This window comes from Monodelphis domestica, chromosome 7, assembly GCF_027887165.1.
Source record: "Monodelphis domestica isolate mMonDom1 chromosome 7, mMonDom1.pri, whole genome shotgun sequence".
NCBI classification, from domain to species: domain Eukaryota; kingdom Metazoa; phylum Chordata; class Mammalia; order Didelphimorphia; family Didelphidae; genus Monodelphis; species Monodelphis domestica.
This window is the reverse complement of record NC_077233.1, coordinates 148,737,030-148,756,537: the sequence shown is the minus strand read 5'-3', so window position 1 is coordinate 148,756,537 and position 19,508 is coordinate 148,737,030. Positions and strand designations below refer to the sequence as shown.

The 19,508-nt window shown below is 34.7% G+C and overlaps 1 protein-coding gene across 2 annotated transcripts in view; it reads left to right on the top strand.

Annotated features, from left to right (window-relative positions):
* The window catches only part of ADCY9 (adenylate cyclase 9), a 198,565-nt gene that overhangs the window by 162,805 nt on the left and 16,252 nt on the right, over nucleotides 1–19,508 (top strand). For both annotated transcript variants that reach the window (XM_001363517.5, XM_007499075.3), the window contains exons 7-9: nucleotides 369–528; nucleotides 2,322–2,470; nucleotides 6,050–6,091. In XM_001363517.5, coding sequence (XP_001363554.2) covers nucleotides 369–528; nucleotides 2,322–2,470; nucleotides 6,050–6,091 — 351 coding nt within the window. The remainder of the gene's footprint in view (nucleotides 1–368; nucleotides 529–2,321; nucleotides 2,471–6,049; nucleotides 6,092–19,508) is intronic.

Genomic DNA, 19,508 nt, shown 5'->3' with positions numbered 1-19,508 from the left:
ATAACCTGTCTAGCATATGTTTACCTATCTGTTTTCATGAGGGCGTGTTGGAGCACAAAAGACAACACGGCCATCCAATGCAGCTGAGGAAGTCTCCAGGTGTAACGACTTTTTGTGCCACTGGACCCAGGCTTCCAACGCCGAGAGAGTGGGACTGTCTCTGTGCATCGACTTTTCCACTTAAATCTCCTTCACACACAAGTGTTTTTATGCATACTCATGTACATCAAAGGTGAAAGCGCACAAAAACAATTGTCATCCTTGGTTACCGAGAGACTACTATTACTACTATTTCATGACCTACATGCAGGAGAATAATATTTGCTGTGTGTGTTAAAATTTTTAATTATTTTGTGACTTTATTACAGAATGGCATTTTTCCTTGAGGAGGTAATGACTTGTACTAAGCACCTGCTGGAGGTGATAGCTGGTTGGTTCCCTCGGCATTTCATTGGCGCAGTCCTGGTCTCTCTCCCAGCCCTCGCAGTTTATTCACATTTTACCCCTGAATTTGAAACAAATATTCATGTAAGTCAATTACTCTGCTTGTCTATCTTAGTTGCTATGTTTTGTTGGGACATCTATTATCTTTTCATCTGTAAGCTTGAGGCTACTTTAGACATAGCCTTTTTTTTAAATACCAAGAGCTTTAAAACAACAACAAACCATCAAGTAAATGATTGCTTTTAAAAAGTATACTCTTACCTGGGATGGAGATCTAGGGATAAAAGCTGTTATTTATATTATTATTCCAGTACTCCTTAAATTTTTAGTTAATTTACTTAGAAATCATACTTCATATCCACAAGCAGAGGATAAACTGTGGGAGTAAAAACAACGAGGAAAAGCAACTGCCTGACTACAGGGGTGGAGGGGATAGGACTGAGGAGAGACTCTAAATGAACACTCTAATGCAAATACCAACAACAGGGAAACGGGTTAGAAACAGGAACACATGTGATAACCAGTGGAATCGTGCGTCAGCTATGGGAGAGGGAAGGGGGGGGGGAAGAAAATGATCTTTGTTTCCAGTGAATCATGTTTGGAAATGACCAAATAAAATAATGTTAAAAAATAAAATTAAAAAAAAAATACTTCCACACTTAGAAGAACTTTCTAAAAGGACAGCTTTTCTTTTTACTTAGTTTCTATCTTAATTGTATAAGAGAAGTTTAGAATTATTACTATTCTAATGAATTCAGTAAACATTTGTAGCATACCTGGTTATGTAGAAGAGACTATAGTAGGCACCTGGTACCGTGCTAATCCTTTATAAATGACATAGATAATGGACTTGAACATGTATCAACTGTTAATTTACCAAGAAAACATCTAAATTGAACTCCACAATCAGTGGATTCATACCAACTTGGAAACTTCATACCAACTTGCAAACTGTGTGTCTATCTAGTGCAAGCTAATATAAAATGAGTTATCTAAAGGGCTGATTGCATTTTCATGCTTTCAGGACTAAATTGTATTTCAGTTTATTCATAGCAGGGTGCTTTAAGGAAATGCATTATGATTATATATAACAGCAACCTTCAAATGATGATGCTTATAGATGGCTTTTTTCCCCCCTTTGCATCTGCATAATCTTTACAGCATTTTGGGAAACGATTTAAACTTGTCATTTTAAACTTGTTTAAAATTCTACATGATGAACTTCATGATAAATGATCTTTCTGGGAGACTATTTGACTCACTAAGTTAAAAAATAACAGCCTCTTTTAGCAACTTTAATCTCAAACTTAACATATCAGTATTGAATAAAAATACTTTGAAAATACTTAATAACAGAATATAATCTTGTCAAAATGTGCTAGAGAGGTATACTGAGAGGGCAAAAAAAGTGAATATGGATCAGATTTATCAAGGCTGTCTTCATGAAAGGGACTGATATCAGAAGATTGAGTCATATTTGAATAGATAACAAGAAACAAGGTGAGGAGGTGAATGGTGTAAGAGCATGAACAGAGTTAGAACAAGGGTTTAAAAAAAAAGTGTCTGGTATGATCAAAAAAGCACTAAACTAGAAGTCAAAGATCTGAGTTCTAGTCCCATTAATTATTGTGCCATTATTTGGCTATGTGATCTCTGGGCCTCAATTTCCTTAACAGTAAAATGACTTCTGAAACCCTTTCTTTCTCTAAGGCTCTGTGTTATCATTTGGCCTTATACTATGTAACTTTTCAGGAGAACTGTGTTTATTTCACATAATAATATTCACTGAATAATATTATTCAGTTAAACTTATAATAGGAAGTTATACTGAAATTTTGAGTTAGATTTAAAATTGCTTCTTTTTTTTCTCATTGCAGTATACCATGTTTATGTGCTCTGCAATTCTGATCACCATTGTGCAATACTGTAATTTTTGCCAGCTAAGCTTCTGGATGAGATCATTACTAGCAACAATTGTTGGAGTTGTGCTTGTCATTTTACTCTATGTCTCTTTGCATCCCGACAGGTAAGTTATAGCTGTGACAAATCAAAGCAACACTAAAACAAAATTGCCTGCAGTGCCAATTGTTACTTCTGAAATAATACCTGAAATTCAACACAGAAATTTTGAAAAGGCAGAATTATACGTATGGGACAGTAGATATAATGTCAAACTTGTTTAATATGTGAGTTAGTTTTACTGAACTTTGTCTTACTTATTCTTTGTTACAAGAACTTTCTGGAAGGAGGGAAAAGAATATTTTGGGAAATACGGATGAGGTAAAAATAAAAGAAATCATTAAATTGTAGAAAAATCTATTTAACAATATTTGCATCCTAAGTCAATTTTCCAAGCTCCCTTATCACCTAATAATTCCATTGTTGGAGATATACATTGAGAATGTTGTAAAATAAAAGATTTTAAAGATATCTGTTTAAAGATTTTCATTACAGCATTATTGTCATTGCAAAAGAAAAGGAAGCAACTGAAATCCAACAATAGGAGAAAGGTTAAATAAATAAACTATGGCATGGGTCTTATTAGTAGGTACCATTTATTATTTTATATATTTATGGCTGAAGTGCATTTTAAATGTAGAGTCCTTAAGGAATATCTCCATTTACTGTCTCCTAACATTAGCTGATGCTGTTAGTTGATAGACTCCTTGATTTAGATCTGGAAGGAATTTTAGAGATCATTGGAAGAATCTGAGCCATTGGAGGAAACTGAGCTCCAGGGCAAAGTAAGTGATTTGCCCATAATCACACAGTTGTTAAGTGAAAGAGCTAAGATTCAAATCCAGATCATCTGCCTCCAAATCCCAAGCTCTTGCCACTGTTCCAGGCTGCCTCTCCATTCAAATAGAAAATCATACTATAGGGTTGGCAGTTGAGACTTCAACAAAAAGTCATTGTTCTTTCTCATGAGGTAAACCCAGGTTTAATCCGTCTGTCCTTAAGAAAGAACTTATCTTTCTATAGTTTCCTGCCAGTCAATGGACAGAAGTGAGACTTCTTTCTGGTAAAGAGGAGTGGAGTGACAGTCCTTATTCTCACCCTTAGCCAACTTACAACTTGTTCTGTACTATCTTTTGTTTTATCTGATCCCTATCTGGTCTGTCTTCTCTAAGGAGAGGACAAAAATCCACAAAGAGAATCAGAGAATATCAAAATTGACAGGAATCTAAAAGATAATATAGTCCAACTGCTACTTGAAACCTAAGTCTCCTCTTTGACATTGCTAACAAACCTCTGCTTGAAGACTTCCAGGAACCGAAGATTGTTCTCAATCATCCAATTCATTTATTGTACATCCATAATTTAGCTAGGATTGGTAATGTTTTTCTTTATATTGGGTCAAAATTTATCTCTTCATAATTCATGCCAGTTATAACTTAAAGGGGCAAGTCACATAAATTTAATATTTCCTTCATTATCTTTCACATGACTTCTTTTCAATGAGAAGCAGCACCGTATAGTGGAAAAAGAACTGGTTTTAGGAGATTAAACATCGAGGTTCTGGTATTCTCTACTACTGGCTACTTGTGACACTTTAGACCAACAGTGCATTAGTGTTCCAATTTTCCCACATTCCCTCCAACATTTGTCATTTTCCTTTTCTGTCCTATTAGCCAGTCTGATAGGTATGAGGTGGTACCTCAGTTTTAATCTGCATTTCTCTAATCAAGAGTGAATTAGATCTTTTTTTCATTACTATAGATAGCTTTGATTTCTTCATCTAAATATTGCCAATTCATATTCTTTGACAATTTATCAATTGGAGAATGACTCATATCCTTGTAAATTTGATTTACTTCCCTATATATTTGAGAAATAAGGCCTTTTTTTCTGAGAAACTTGCTGTAAAAAAATTTCCCCAGGTTTTTGCTTTCTTTCTAATATTGGCAACATTGGTTTTGTTTGTACAAAACTTTTTAATATAATCAAAATTATCTTTTTTATGCTTTCTTTCTCATATGATCATATAATTCTACCCTTATCCATAGATCTGACAGGTAAACTATTTTGAGCTCCCCTAAATTGCTTATAGTATTTCTAAATCATGTAGTCACTTTGTACTTTTATATCTAAATCATGTACCCACTTTGATCTTATTTTGGTATACAGTGTGATATGTTGGTATATATCTAGTTATGACTAAACTGCTGGTCAAATAGTGAATTCTTGTCCCCAAAGCTTAGATCTTTGGGTTTATCTGATAGTAGATTGCTTATGGTCATTAACTATTGTGTTTCATGTGCCTACTCTATTTTACTGACCCACCACTCTATTTCTATTTCAATATTAGATTGTTTTGATAATTACTACTTTGTAATACAGTTAAGTCAGTATGAGGCCTACAGGTACTTGTTTCTTTTTGAGTTTGACACCACTGAATTAGATGAATTCTTAAGTTACCTTCCTATGATCCAGTGATTTATGAGCATATATAAAGCACTTAACAAAGTATCTGGCCCATAATAGGCACTTATTAGGTATGTGACCCTGGGCAAGTCACTTCTCCCTGTTTGTCTCAGTTTCCTCATCTGTAAAATAAGCTAGAGAAGAAAATGGCAAATCTCTCCAGGATCTTTGTCAAGAAAATCCCAAATGGTTCAAAAAGAGCCAGACTAAATGACTGAAAACTACTAAACAACAACAATAAATACTTGGCAACTTGAAGTCAGATTTTTTTTTCTTGCATCTCAGTCTGCATAGCTTCAAAGATACTTCTTTTGCAATTCACCTATTCCCACCAGCCCTTACCCTACCCCAAATATTTCTAGTAGATTCGGAGAAAAAGCTAATTAGGGAAAAGAAGAGGTTGGCTTTCAAAAGTATTTTCAAACCTGCACAGGTATAAATATCATTCCTTAAACTAAAAAATAATAAAATCCTGTTCCAAAAGTTTTGCTAATGGGTATGCCCTATTATTGCCTACTATTACTTAGCTTGATGTTCAAAGAGTAAGAGTTTTGTTCTGTTTTGTTTTTAATTTCAACAAAGAAAAACTAGTACTATCATCTTAAGAGATATCAAAACATTGACTTGGATAACACGACGCTCACTAAGAAAAAGAGACCTTTTTTTAATGTCACTTGCTTAGATAGTTAGATGGTGTTTAATAAAAATGAGATATGATTGGTCTTAGTTGCCTATTAAATAACCTATAATGCTTTTATGTATTAAAAGTGACTCTCCTCCAAATAATGTATTTGACCTGGTGTCTGTGTCTATGTCTGTGTGTCTGTGTGAAGACATTTGGAGTTTCTAGTCACGAGGAGGTTTTGTGTGTTTTATCAAAGTGAAAGAAGTCAGTTATGTTTTTCAAGTGTTTCTCTTATGGGTTTGCTGCACATAATCATTTAATCACACATTTTCAAGGCATGATATGATATCTTCTTAGCAACCCCAATATCTATCCCTTTTTAAAAAAATTACTCTGAACAAGGAATTTTAGTTAAATCATATTCATATTATATTGTTTTTAGCTGCTAACCATCTAAATATTTCAAAAAAGTAGAGAAACTAATTTATCTAATAAAGTTGCTTTTATCAATGCCTTTATTTTTTAAAATTCTGTTTCTTTGCATTTGTATTTCAGTTCCATAGAAATATCCCACTTAGATGCTGTACAGAATTTCAGGTAAGTTTTTTGTATTACATACATCTTGAAGAATGACAGTGAGGTATGGTGGAAGCAACCACTACTTTAACAGGCAATGTATGAAATAGTTTTGTTTGAATCTATTTGTTAATAAACAAGATTTTTACTGGAGAGGGGAGAACAATATGGAGGATAAGTGGTTAGTGGTAGTGATACAAAAAAAGAAAAGAACATCAGTAAAACATTTTTAAAATACAGAGAAGACAATAATTCAGAAGGGGACATAGGCAATGGAGCAGTGTTAGAATTACCATGCTAATTTTAAAATGTTCTTGAAAAATCAAACTTATGCAATAGATTCATGATTTCATTTACAATTTCAATTTTATTTTTCTTTTCTTGTATGTTAAAATACTCGTTTGTTGTTGTTTTAAGTTCACAATAAAAGAATTTTTTTAAATCATCAAAAGATCAAAGATCTTGACTCAAAAGATCTCACTCTGTCACTTCCTAGCTGTGTGACTCTGGACAAATAACTTTTCTATGCTTCAGGGTTCCTTTCTGTAAATGGTGAAAATACTTTCATTGTCGATCTTAGAATGATTGGGAGCAAATTATTTTGTGAACCTCAAAGCTCTATGTAAATATGAATAATGTGTTGTGAAGAGGTGAGAAAAATTATTTCCTTTTTTTCATTTTTTTCAAATGGCTAGGTTATGTCACAGTTTATGGGTTTCCTGAAAATATATTCACAGGGACACTTTTGTCAAAATACTTCCTATCAAGTGACCTTTCCCAGCCAAATTGATATAATCACAGAAAGGGCAAGTAAAAAAAGAAATAAAAGTAGTACACTCGGGATGAGCACAGAAGAGGGTTTTCACTTTTTTGTACCTTTAAGAGGTATGAAGGAGTTTTCTTGATGAAATTTGAAGGGCAGTTTGCCAAAGATTGACCGTCGCTCACATAGCCATTAAAAACTAGGTTGCCAGCCCTAGACATAGTTGAGGCAGAGGAGCTTTGTGAAATGTGATCCTGGGAGCAGAAAAAAGATCCGCCTACAAAAGAAGTCAGTCATTGTCCTTTCTGATATAGACGTCCATTGTCCTTCAGAGGACCAAAATAATATCACAGTGTACTGTGTTCAACTGAGGCTAATTAGACCAATATGAACTTAAAAAGCACAAATAGTCTACATAAACTTTTGGAATGGAGATGTCTCTAGATTTGTATATTTTATGTTTTAATACCCAGTTCTTGAAAAAGGATCATTCTTCACATTTTTTTATGTACCTCTACTAAAAGGCATTGCTTTGCTGAAGCATTATTATCCCAATAGGAGACACTTTTCCAAGAAGGGAGTAGGCTCAGGGAATCATTGAAGGTAGCTCTGAGAATGACATTTAGTGGCAGAGAAAATAACTTACTTATGGATGCAACAACCATTGAGAGAAGCAGGGAACCCAAATTTTCTTCTCAGGAAAAGTGCTATATTCAGAGAAGCAGACTTAGGATGCCAGAAGAAAAATTATATCAGGGCTCTGCAATACAAGAGGCCTGGATTGCATTGGCCATATATGTTTCCTTCATGTGTCTCATTACCAATGTATGTGCCCACTCTTCCCCTTGATACTATGTATATTGTTGAAGAGTATGCCTGAGGTTTAGGGAGTGGAAGAGAGATTTGGTAGCTATTGTTCTGTCATCTTAGTAAATAAATGTCTTTGCTTTGACCTAATTGTGTCTAATGGTTGACTTTAAGTAAGTCTACTACTCGAGGTTCCTGAGCTATTGCTTTTAAATGTAGACCCCTCCCCAAATTCTTAGAGTTCTGCAGTAGTCAGCCTCACTCCCTCCAAACATGAGACCCAGCTTGCATCTGGGTATTAGTTGGAGGGTAGGACAAAAGGGCTATATATTATATATTTGGGATGTCCCCTATCTATAAATGTTTACTAAAATTACATAAAATCCTTTATCCCTTGAGTTTTAGCTTTTAGATTTCTAACAAGAGAATGAGATTTTGACTTTTCTTTGCTCTTTCTATAATGTAGAAATTGTCAAGTTGGAAGCAGTTGTCTTTGGTATAGCTGTACCTTATAGAAAGAAGAGTTGTATTTTAGCTAAGCTGGCTATAGAATTAAATTGTGAATGTTAATTAACTAATACATGTTAAAATATTTTCATCTGCCATTTTTAAAAAACAAAGCACACATTTCTACAAGGTCTCCTGCAGTTTGCTTTTAATTACTGAGCATACAAAACTCCTTCCACTTTGTATCAGATCCATAGTCTTCCTCTTCTCCTATTGTGTTGCAATTCCCCTTCTTTGGGTTCTGCTTTCCTTACTCTTTATCAACTCATAAAAGTTTTCTCATTTTTCTCATATTTCTAAAAAGATATCTTTACTTATGCCGAATATTCTTATATATTCTCATGTTACAATTTGTTCAGTAACAAACTATTTGTGTAGAACATACTTTCCCCCTAATTTTCTCTATTATAAATAGTACTGCTATGAATATTTTTGTACAGGGAACCTGCACTATCATTAACTTCAGGGTGTACACTTGAAAATAAGACAACTAGGTTAGAGTATGAATTATTTTTAATAACATTTATTTTGTCATTCCAAAGAATTTTCCAGAATAATTGAAACAATTCAGATTTCTATCAGCATTAACTGATTTATTCAACAAACATTTATTAACCATGTACTACATACAAGGCATTGTACTAAATGGTAATGTATAAATGGAGATTTTAAACCTTAGACTTCATTCCCCAGAAGACCTTGGTATTTCCCAGAATTCCCTATAATCTCTCCTTCGTCTCCATGTTGGCGAGATCACGTTATTGGTATTTAACTGGCAGTTATGCCTCCCACATCCTCTCTTCTTGTGTGATGTAGCATCAGCAGTGATGGTGGTAAGGCAGGGATGGCTGAAATGGCAGAGATTATAGGGAATTCTGGGAAATACCAAGGACTTCTGGAGAATGAAGTCTAAGGTTCAAAATCTCCACTTATACAGGAGGGATACAAAGAGAAGAAAAATAGCTTATTTCCTGTCACAGGAACACATGTAAAACTAGTAAGTACAAAATCATTTGAGGAGAATTAGGAAAGATTTGTTGTAGGAGGTAGCACCTGAGCTAAGCCTTTTAAAAAGGGTTGTTAGATTCCACTTGTAGAGCTTTGTTTCCCTTATAGCAGTGTTGGCAAAGGTGTGACACCTGTACAGAGCTGGCACTCAAAGACCTACTCTGTTCCCCTTCTTCCTAGGGCCCAAGGATATTTTTTTGCATGCCTCACCCCTCCTTACAGCTGCCCAAAGCACTTCCTCCCTCTGCTCTCTGGGGTAATGGGTGGTGGGGCTCATGGGCAGCTTGAAGTTGCAGTTTGGGCACCCGAACTTGAAAACCTTCATCAAAGCTGCCTTATAGCATCTTAAGAGGGGGACATCCTATCCTAGTCCAGAAATCAGGAATAGAGCTTAGAGAAGAAATACAAACTATCAACATACATGAAAAAAAAATGCTCCAAATCACCAATAATTAGAGAAACACATATTAAAATAACTCTAAGGTTCTATCTCATACCCATAAAACTGATAAAAATGACAAGCGTTGGAGTAGCTGAGGGAAAATAAGCACATTATTTCCACTCTTGGTGGAGCTATGAATTGGTATAGCCATTCTAGAAAGCAATCTGGAACTAATTTAAAAAAACACTAAACTACATATATCCTTTGACCTAATGATACCATTATAGACTTATACCCCCAAAGAGATCAAATGAAGAGGAAAGGGGACTTAAAAATACAAAAGTATTTATAGCAACTCTGTAGAGACAAAGAACTAGAAACCCAGGGATGTCCATCAATTTGGGAATGGCCCAACAAATTATAGTTTATGAATAAAATGACATAGTATGAACTGATGCAAAGTGAAATTAGTAAAACCTGAAGAGCAATTTATTTAACAATAATTTGGGGAAGAAAAATAACTTTGAAAGACTTTAAAGAACTCTGATCACAGCACTGACCAACCACAATTCTAAAGGACTAATGATAATATGCTACCTTCCTTCTGATAGAGAGATGATGGATTCAAGGTGCAGAACAAAACATACATTTCCAGGCATGAATAATGTGAGGCTTGACTATGCATATTTGTTATAAGGATTTTGTTTTTCTTTTCTTTATTTCAGTTGGGGTGGAGGAAGTTAGGGAAAAGGTGAAATTGTAGTAAGGTTGCCCTCCCCCCGCAAAAAAGCTGGCCATTAAAGCAGGTTTAAATGCAAAGAAAATGGAAAAGCCAGAAGAAAACAGACAAGCAGGACAGATTTGAAAATCTCATGTTGAAAAGCAAGCTATGTTTAGTAGAGATTACCAACTTTATGTGCACTTTTCTTTCTCTTCTCCTTTGTATGTGAAAATTCTCATTTTGTTTGATGTTAAAGTTCAGAATTATTAAAAAAAAATTTAAAACAACAAGTGGATTGGGAGGCATTGGGAGAAACAAAACTTCCTCTGGCTGCTACTCAATCTCAGCAGCATACCGATCAGTTTTTAGCAGGAGGGGGAAGAAGAGTTGATCCTCTACTTCTGATTCTGATCAACTGTACTAGGAGCTTGCTGTGTCACAGTTGAAGGGATCAAGGGAACAGTGCACTTCCTGCCTTTGGACAATGCACAAAACCTCAGTTCTTTCTTCTAACTTCTGTATCCCAAAAGCCTGCACAAACAGCCCTAGCAAGCCAAAGTTCAAAGATGACACCACACTGTGGACTTAGAAATAATACATGTTTGGGCTCTGGTCTCCATAGCAGAACTCAGGATGCAGATGCTGTCTTCTTCCCCACATCAAACGTTTCACAGTTTCTTGAAAAAAATCAGCTGGAGTACACTTGAACTCTGCAGTTATATAGCACAATTATCAAAAGAACAGCAACACTTTAATATAACAAGGATGATTATCCCAGCATTCCAGGTAATCATCCCACAGAATCAATGATAATAAATGTTCCTTAACAATATATACAGAAGGCATTGCACAATATAAAGTATCATTTGATAGGTTACTTCAGTGACTAAATAGCTAAATTACATGCAGGACATTTTATATTCATATACATAGTGTTCAGGCAAATAACCATAAATTGAAAAGAAAAGAAAAAAACCACTAGCTAGCTTTACTGATATCAGTAGACCTATAAAGAACAAATGTAAGTATAAACATTAGCATATGCACAAATAATGAATAAAATAGTACATAGTGAAGAGATTTTGCTTTGCTAAAAGCATTACACAAAGGTTTAACATATATCACTAAGCATATTAAGTTACATGCAAGAGTGAGAGGAGCAGAACCAGGAGAACATTGTACACAGAGACTGATACATTATGGCACAATCGAATGTAATGGACTTCTCCATTAGTAGCAATGCAGTGACCCAGGACAATCCAGAGGAAGTTATGAGAAAGAACACTATCTACATCCTGAGAAAGAACTGTGGGAGCAGAAACGCAGAAGAATAATACATGATCAATCACATGGTTCAATGGGGATGTGATTAGATTTTGGTGTTAAAAGATCTCTACTGCAAATATGAATAACATGGAAATGGGTTTTGAACAATGATACATGTATAGCCCAGTGGAACTGCTTGTCAGCTCCAGGTAGGGGGAAGGAAGAGGGGGAAGAAAAATTATAAATCATATAACCATGGAAAAATATTCTAAATAAATTTTTAAATGTTACATGCAATTACATTAATATAGACGGCCTCTAATGTTCTTGGGTTCTATATATAACTGCTTCCAGTTCGCTAGTAACATCATGTTAGTCTGGGTACAATTTGAATGGGTCTAGCTCTCTTATGACCTCCTTACTTTCTGTCCCTATAAAACTGAACTGGCTAATAATATAAGTTGATTTTCTTCATCATTATGTTGCTCTCAGCATTTCCTTGCTTTGTATCAGCATTTGTCTCTGTGGCCTTGAAATCTCTATATGTAAAGTACTAGGCAAAAAAGAAGTTGCCTCTGGGTTCAATCCTCTCTCCCTGTCTGAACTGAGATTCCCCTCAGTTTGAGGCAAGGTGATTGGATAGCAATATACAGAGTTAACTTCCCTAGAAGCATCATTTTCAGAGCTAGTATCTGGTTCATATGTCTTTGGACAACTAATGAGTGTTCTCTTTTGCTCAGCAACCACTAAGGTACTAAGTGCCTCTGGATTCTTTTTATTTGCTCAACAGAAAGTCCCATTAATTCTTTTTTGGGCTCTAAGTGGTTGCAATGAATTGTCTCTAAAGGTCGCTTCCCCTGCCTGGGGCTACTCTACAAACCGGCAAGTTGCTTAGTCCCTCAGTACCTTTAAATGGATTGGCTTTCCATTTATCAACTTGTGTGTCCCTTGAACGCCAAAGTCTTTCACTAGGTCTCTTTTTGCTGGAAGGTTTGACAGTAGACTCAGACATCATACTACCATTTATTTATTTATTTCAGAGTTCCTCTGGGTTGGTCAAAGCTAGTGGATAGCTGTTTTTCCATTTCTCCCAACTGGGAGAGGTACTTGTTATAGGTATTGATGTCATCTTGATCCTCAGAAACTCCCAAACACAAGCCTGTAGATAGGCATAGCTCTTACTCAGACACAAAGTAAATATGGTATAAGCAAGAACTCTTAGGATATGCAGAAGTTCTCTCATCTCTTTTTTACTCTAGCCTTCTGTAGTTTTATGGGTGATCAAAGGGTACAGGTATTGGGTTCCAGCTTGTTGAGTGCTTTTTCTTTCTTTCTGATAGACTGAAATTGGTTTCAGTAAGTTTGTTGAGAATTTGAAAACTTAGACATGGCAGACCTTCAGTGTCCATCTTCCTATTAACACCAACAACGTCTTTAGAGAACTTCACAATCACTTTAATCTAACCATATATATTTTTATGTATGTGTGGATATATATATACATATATGTATATATACGCACACATATATTTTAATCTTTGCCATTCAGTCTTCCAGTTTTAAACCCATTCAAAGTCTGTCAAGGTACTCAAATGTCTTTGATAGAATGATGAGGATGATAACTTGAGACATACTATATCTATAAGGGATCTTATGAGTCAGAATAGAATTAATGATGATGATTCATGATCACTACTTTCAGGACATAAAGTGACTTCTTCTAGTACCATCACCTTTCCCCAGACTAGTCAATTTTCTTATTAATTCTGAACCTTGGAGACTTCATTATGTCTTTTTGCCTTTCTGCCTTCCAAATAACTCTTTGCTTAAATCCAAAGAGAAAGTCCCTCTATAATGAGTTAATGTGTACCAGATATATTGTATGGGGTCTAGTTTCTTTGCAACTTGAATGGGGATAGCTACAACTTTCTGAGACATAGATTTCCCTAAGGCTACCCATTTTCTGTTATCTTTTTAGTAACTTCTTTATCTGGTCTTTGAAGGTCTGAGTCATGTGCATTAATAATATCTTTGGGAACCAGTTCAGTAGTATTTGCTATAAATGACCTTGTCCTTTGATCATCCCAATAAAGCAGTTGTATCATATTTGATTTCCATCACCTCCCTGTATCCAAATGAGAGGACAAAGCATTTTTATTTTTTCTCATATACAACCAATCAGTATTAGATCTCACATATTTTAAAATACATACAAGATATTTAAAATTAAATATTAATATGGTACATTTTAGCTTTTGTAGAACCAGGGTTACATTCTCTTGACTAGTCTATCAAACATAAGTATAGCTATCTACTCCACAACTGTAACAGAAGATAGATCTGCTTTTCTCATGCTCTAATGATAATATAATATTAGATTTCAAGGTTTCTGTTCCCTTATTCATCTACCTTTACAAGGAAAACAAGTTTTTTTTCCATCTTTCACTTGATCTCTGTAGGCTGCCACTGTTGAATCTTCATTTATGCAGTATAACTCTTTTGCTTTTATGGTCCACCCTGGAAAAGATGTTTGTTAACCAGTCAAAATTGAGACCACCTTCTTAGTTGCATTGCACTCTCATCTCTGTTAATATTTGTCTATTCAGTTACCTGTGGCAGCAGGAACAATGACGAATGGTGGAAAAGTTCAGGGTAATGTATTGGACTTCTGTGTTGTTGGCTTCACTCTGAGTTCATCTGCTTTCTCAGGTCCTTCTACACCTCTCTATCTTAGTGTCTGCAATCAGAAATCTGATCTGGCGACAAATTCAGAAAGTTTTCTTTATGCCAAAGGTGGAATAGATAAATATAGTATAGTAAATATAGTAAATAAGCTTCCTTTGGGCTTTTATCAATACTGTATTGTATCTTCACATTTTATAGATATTCTTGCCTTATGATTCTAGGATACATGGCTATTAGGCCCTAAACAAAGCTAAGAGCTTTTCCTTTAAGACCTCTATCAGTCTGATTTTCTTTTCTGACTCTTGTGCTTGCCGTAATGCTGTAGTATATCTGATGCCTGGCAGAGCTAATTCTTAAGTTGTTGGCTATTGTTCTTGACCCAAAATGATTTGTAATTTGGATCTGACCTGTGTCTCTGATATGAAGTCTGGCATCAATCTTAACATACAGGGGAAGTATTTTTCTCAGAATTAAGTATGACTCTTAATTTCTTTTTTCCATAAAAACTTCTACTTTTTAAAGCAATTCTGCATCTTTAGTGGCCTGCAGATTTATTCCCAGGTCCCATTTCCTGCTGTCAAGAATTTTTCTACAGCAGGAATTTTTGAATGATCAAATGGATTTGGTAACTTACCAGTGGTAATGACTCACTTCCTGAGTTATTTCCCTTGTGAGCTTTTGCCTTATCTTACTGAGGCCCAAATCTCTATGCCACTTTCCTGCTGTCCCCTCTTCACACAGTTCCATTTCATCTCCACCCCCACCCCCAGCAGAAAAATATTTAAAATTAAACAAATAAAATGCAAAAATAGAAGAAAAGTGAATAACGTGAAACCAGCATCAACAAAATCAGCTCAGATCAAATTTGTCACTAAAATCTCAGTAACACAAGAGAAGATTAAAATAGCCTTTCAAAAAATAATTACAACATAAATTCCAATTACAGAAGAAAAAGCAAGGGAGAAAAGAAATGAAGAACATTTCAAAAATTGCTTCCCAAAATCAAAGTCCCTACATAAAAGGAAAATGTGTTAGTGGTTCTTGCTTATAGGATTTTGTTTCCCTTGTAGCAAATTTACAGATGGTTACCCTCCATGTAGAGCAATCATTCTTTTAGGAGATTTTTCTCTACCTAGACCTACCTCATTTTTGCTTCAATGGTTTATCTAATTTACATCTTGGGAAATATTTGCATATGTGTATATGTATGCATGTATGTGCATCTATATGGAGAGAGAAAATATTTATTATTCTTTCTCCAGTTATACAAACTTGCGCTTGCCTAGAGGCATAATGTCAGTATCCTTCCCTTTCTTTTGAGACTTCCAAATGGGATCAGTGTCTGTTTTTATCTTCCCCTCCCTTACTAGATAAAAGCTGTACCAAATCTCTTAATCACAGCAAATAAGGATTTATTAGCTACCTAATATTTATTTTATATAAATATTTAGAATCTAAATCAAAAGTAGTAAGGATAATGGTAAGCAATTGAGGAACAATTTATTTGTGAGGAAACAACTTCCTACAAGAGGGAATAAAATCATCTTTTTATCCTAAGCACCTCCCATGACAAAGAAGGACCTGAAAGAAACTACCAGCTTAATAGAAACTCCTCTTTTAAACAGAGAAAAGAAGGAGACAAGGAAAACTTCCTTTTGACTGCTCTAGAGTCTCATGAGCAGTGTATGACACTCATGCAAAGAAATGGACTATATCCTGATATCTTTTCTTTGTAAATATTCATGTTCTTTGCAACTTTGCAACCCTTTACTTTTGATTCTTTTGAAATTCTTTCCATTTGTAATGTTGCAGTCATTGTATATATTGTTTTCTTGGCTCTGCTTATTTCCTTCTGCATCAGTTTATGTATATCTTTCCCTGCTTCTCTGGATCTGTCATATTCATTTGTCTTAGCACAATTATGTTCCATTATATTCATGTGTCACAGTTTGTTTAGCCATTCTCCAATCTATAGGCATCTACTTCATTTCTTTGTTATTACTAAAAGTGCTTCAAAAATATTTTGATGAATATGGAGAGTTTCTTCTTAGTGGCCTCTTCGAGGTGTATATTTAGTAGGAGACACTTGAAGTAAAAAGGTATGGATACTTTAGTTATTTCATTTGCATAATTATAAATTACTTTCCAAAATAGTTATACTAATTCAAAGTTCCATCAATAGGGCATTAGTGTGTCTGTCTTCCCATAACTTTTGCAACTAACTATTCTCATCTCTCTTGATTTTTGCCAATTTGTATGAATTGTAAACTTTAAATGAAACTTTAGGGTCATTATTATTTGCATTTTTCTAACTACTACTGATTTGGAGCATTCTTTTATATAGTTGTTAATAGTTTTCCATTCTTCCTTTGGGAATTATTCATATATTTTGGCCACTTATCATTCAGATTGATATGGGCAAACTAGGTGGCTCAATGGATAGGGAGCCAGGCCTAGAGAAGGGAGATCCTGCGTAAATCTGATCTTAGATAATTCCTAGCTACATGACCCTGGGCAAGTCATTTAATACCAGTTGCCTAGCCCTTACTGTTCTGACTTGAAACCAATTCTTGGTATTCATTCTAAAATAAAAAAGTAGGGTTAATTTTTTTAAAAGTCATTTATCTAACATTAAAACTATAAATTAACTTTGGTAGTTTTATCATTTTTATCATATTGACATAGCCCAACCATCCTCTGAATATTCCCCCAGCTAGTTAAGTTGTTCTTTTTTAAATTCTTTTTTAGAGAGCAATTTTTAATTAAATTTATACAAATTTTTGTATGCTTTGGTAGATGGATCCCCAAATATGTATTTCATAGTTATTTGGAATGGGATTCCCCTTTTTCTTATTTCCTCTTAGATTCTATTAGGGATAATTTTGTCTCTTCCTTACCCATCTTTATGCTTTTCATTTCTTTCTCTTATCTTATTGCTGTTTCTAGCATTGAAAGAATTATATCAAACAACAGTAGGAAAATTGAGGCTCCTTGCTTTACTCTGGTCTTTATTGGTAAAGCTTCTCTTATAGTTCCATTACATATAATGCCTACTTTGATTTAGATAGATATGTTTTATGATATTTTTAAAAGATTAAGATTGTTTTTAAGCAAAAATGAGTGTTATACTTTGTCAAAGCCTTTTTTCTACCTCTATAGATGATAATTGTGTAGTTTTAGATGTTTTTGCTTTTAATATATGTTCAACCATTCTTATATCCCTGATATAAATCTAAATAGGTCATTATGAATAAATTTTTTGATATATTGCTGCAATCTTTTGCTTAAATCTTTGTACTCATTAGTGATTCTATTGGAGACCACATCTTTACAATCACACAGTTGACTCAAGTGTGAATGAAAGGTATAGAGAATATAAGATCTCAAAGTGCATATTGTTCATTGCCCATAAAAAATGTATTTGAACTCTGTAGAGTAAAATATTATTTGAAAGAATCTCTGCCAATAAAATATCTCCCAATATCGATTTATTAAGGAAGAATTATAGTTCAGTAGGAAAGAGCAGCTGATCTAGTATGAGAGAAGGAGCTCTGGATCTAAAATCTAAGAAAGAGGCTTAATCCATCCTCTGCCAGTTATTCTGCTTCCATGCCCTGGAGCAAGCCATTCCACAATCTCTACCACCCCAAAAAAAGAGGGGATTGGACCATCTCTAAGATTCTCTACATTTTAAATCTATGATCTATTAATTTCTCCAAATTCCCAACTCCTTTCCTGCTCTGAGATATTTCCTATTCCTCCTTCACAGGCTTCACCTAGCAAATGTTCTCTTTTTTTTTAATTCAATTTAGTAAATATTGTTTTAAAAACCCTTACCTTCCATCTTAAAATCAATACTGTATATTGATTCTAAATCATAAGAACAGTAAGGGTTAGGCAACGGGGGTTAAGTGACTTGCCCAAAATTATACAGCTAGGAAGTGTCTGAAGTAAAATTTGAACCCAGGAGTTCTCATCTCTAGGCCTGGAACTCAATCCATTGAACCACCTACCTGCCCCCAATTCAATAAACATTTATTATGCACCTACTATGTGCCAGGTACTGTGCTAAGTTCAGGGATCCAAATAAGAAAAAGAAAGACAGATCTTGCCCTCAACGAACCTACCATCTAATGGGAGAAGATAGAAAATGAAAGCTCGGAAGAGGGCTGGGGAGCTACTGCAGGGACCCAGTGTTGTTGTATGTTGTTTTGTGAATTTCTGTTGATGGAAAATGGAGAGTTACCTTGAAAGTTCAGAGTCCACTCTAAAGGAAGGTTTTGGGAAGAGAAGCTGCCCAGTGAAAGAGAGAGGCAACTGAGGGAGTTGATAAAGTGTTCAATATTAAAATTGGAGTCAATAAGCATGGTGATAAAATTTCAAGAGATAAGCTTCTCTGAGTGAGGCATGGATTTAAAACTAAGGACTGCTGCTGATGGAAAATGGAAAGTTATTGAGAAAGTTCTGAAAGTTCAGAGCCCCCTATAAAGGAAGGTTTGGGGAAGAGTTTCCCTGATGTTGAAACCAAGCAAAATTGCTGATGGAAAATGGAATTACCAATAACCTTCAGATAAGGTGCAATATCTTTTTTTCTTTTTTTCCAATTTTTAAATTTTTTTCAGTTATAATTTTTGACATCTGTTTTTTGACATTTTAAAATTCAGATTTTCTTCCTCCCTAGCCTCCCTCCCCTGGCAATGAATAGTCTGATATAAGTTATATATTCACATACACTTAATACACATTTCCATATTGCTTATGTCATGATAGAAGACACATATCGCACATACAGTAGAAATTTCAGGAAATAAATATAGTGGAAGATGGTATGCTTTGATCAGCACTCAGATTCCAACAGTTCCTTCTTTGACTGTGGTTAGCATTTTCATTGTGAGTTCCTTGTGGTTATCTTGGAGACTTGGTTTGCTAATAATGGTTTAGTCTTTCACAGTTGATAGTTGTATATACATATATATATATATATATATTTTTTTTTTTTTTTTGCTGCATACAGTGTTCTCCCAGTTCTGCTCACTTCACTTTGTATCAGTTCATGTAAAGTCTTGCCAATTTTTCTGAACTCATCTTGTTAATTTTTCCTTATGGCACAATAATGTTCCATTACAACCATATAGCACAACTTTTGTCCATCTATTCCCCCCAAGTGATGGGCAACCCCTCAGTTTCCAATTTTTTGCCACTACAAAAAGAGCTGCTAAAAATATTTTGGTACAGGTATGTTCTTTTCTCTTATCTATGGTCTCTTTATGGTATTTCTGGATGAAAGGGTATGCATAGT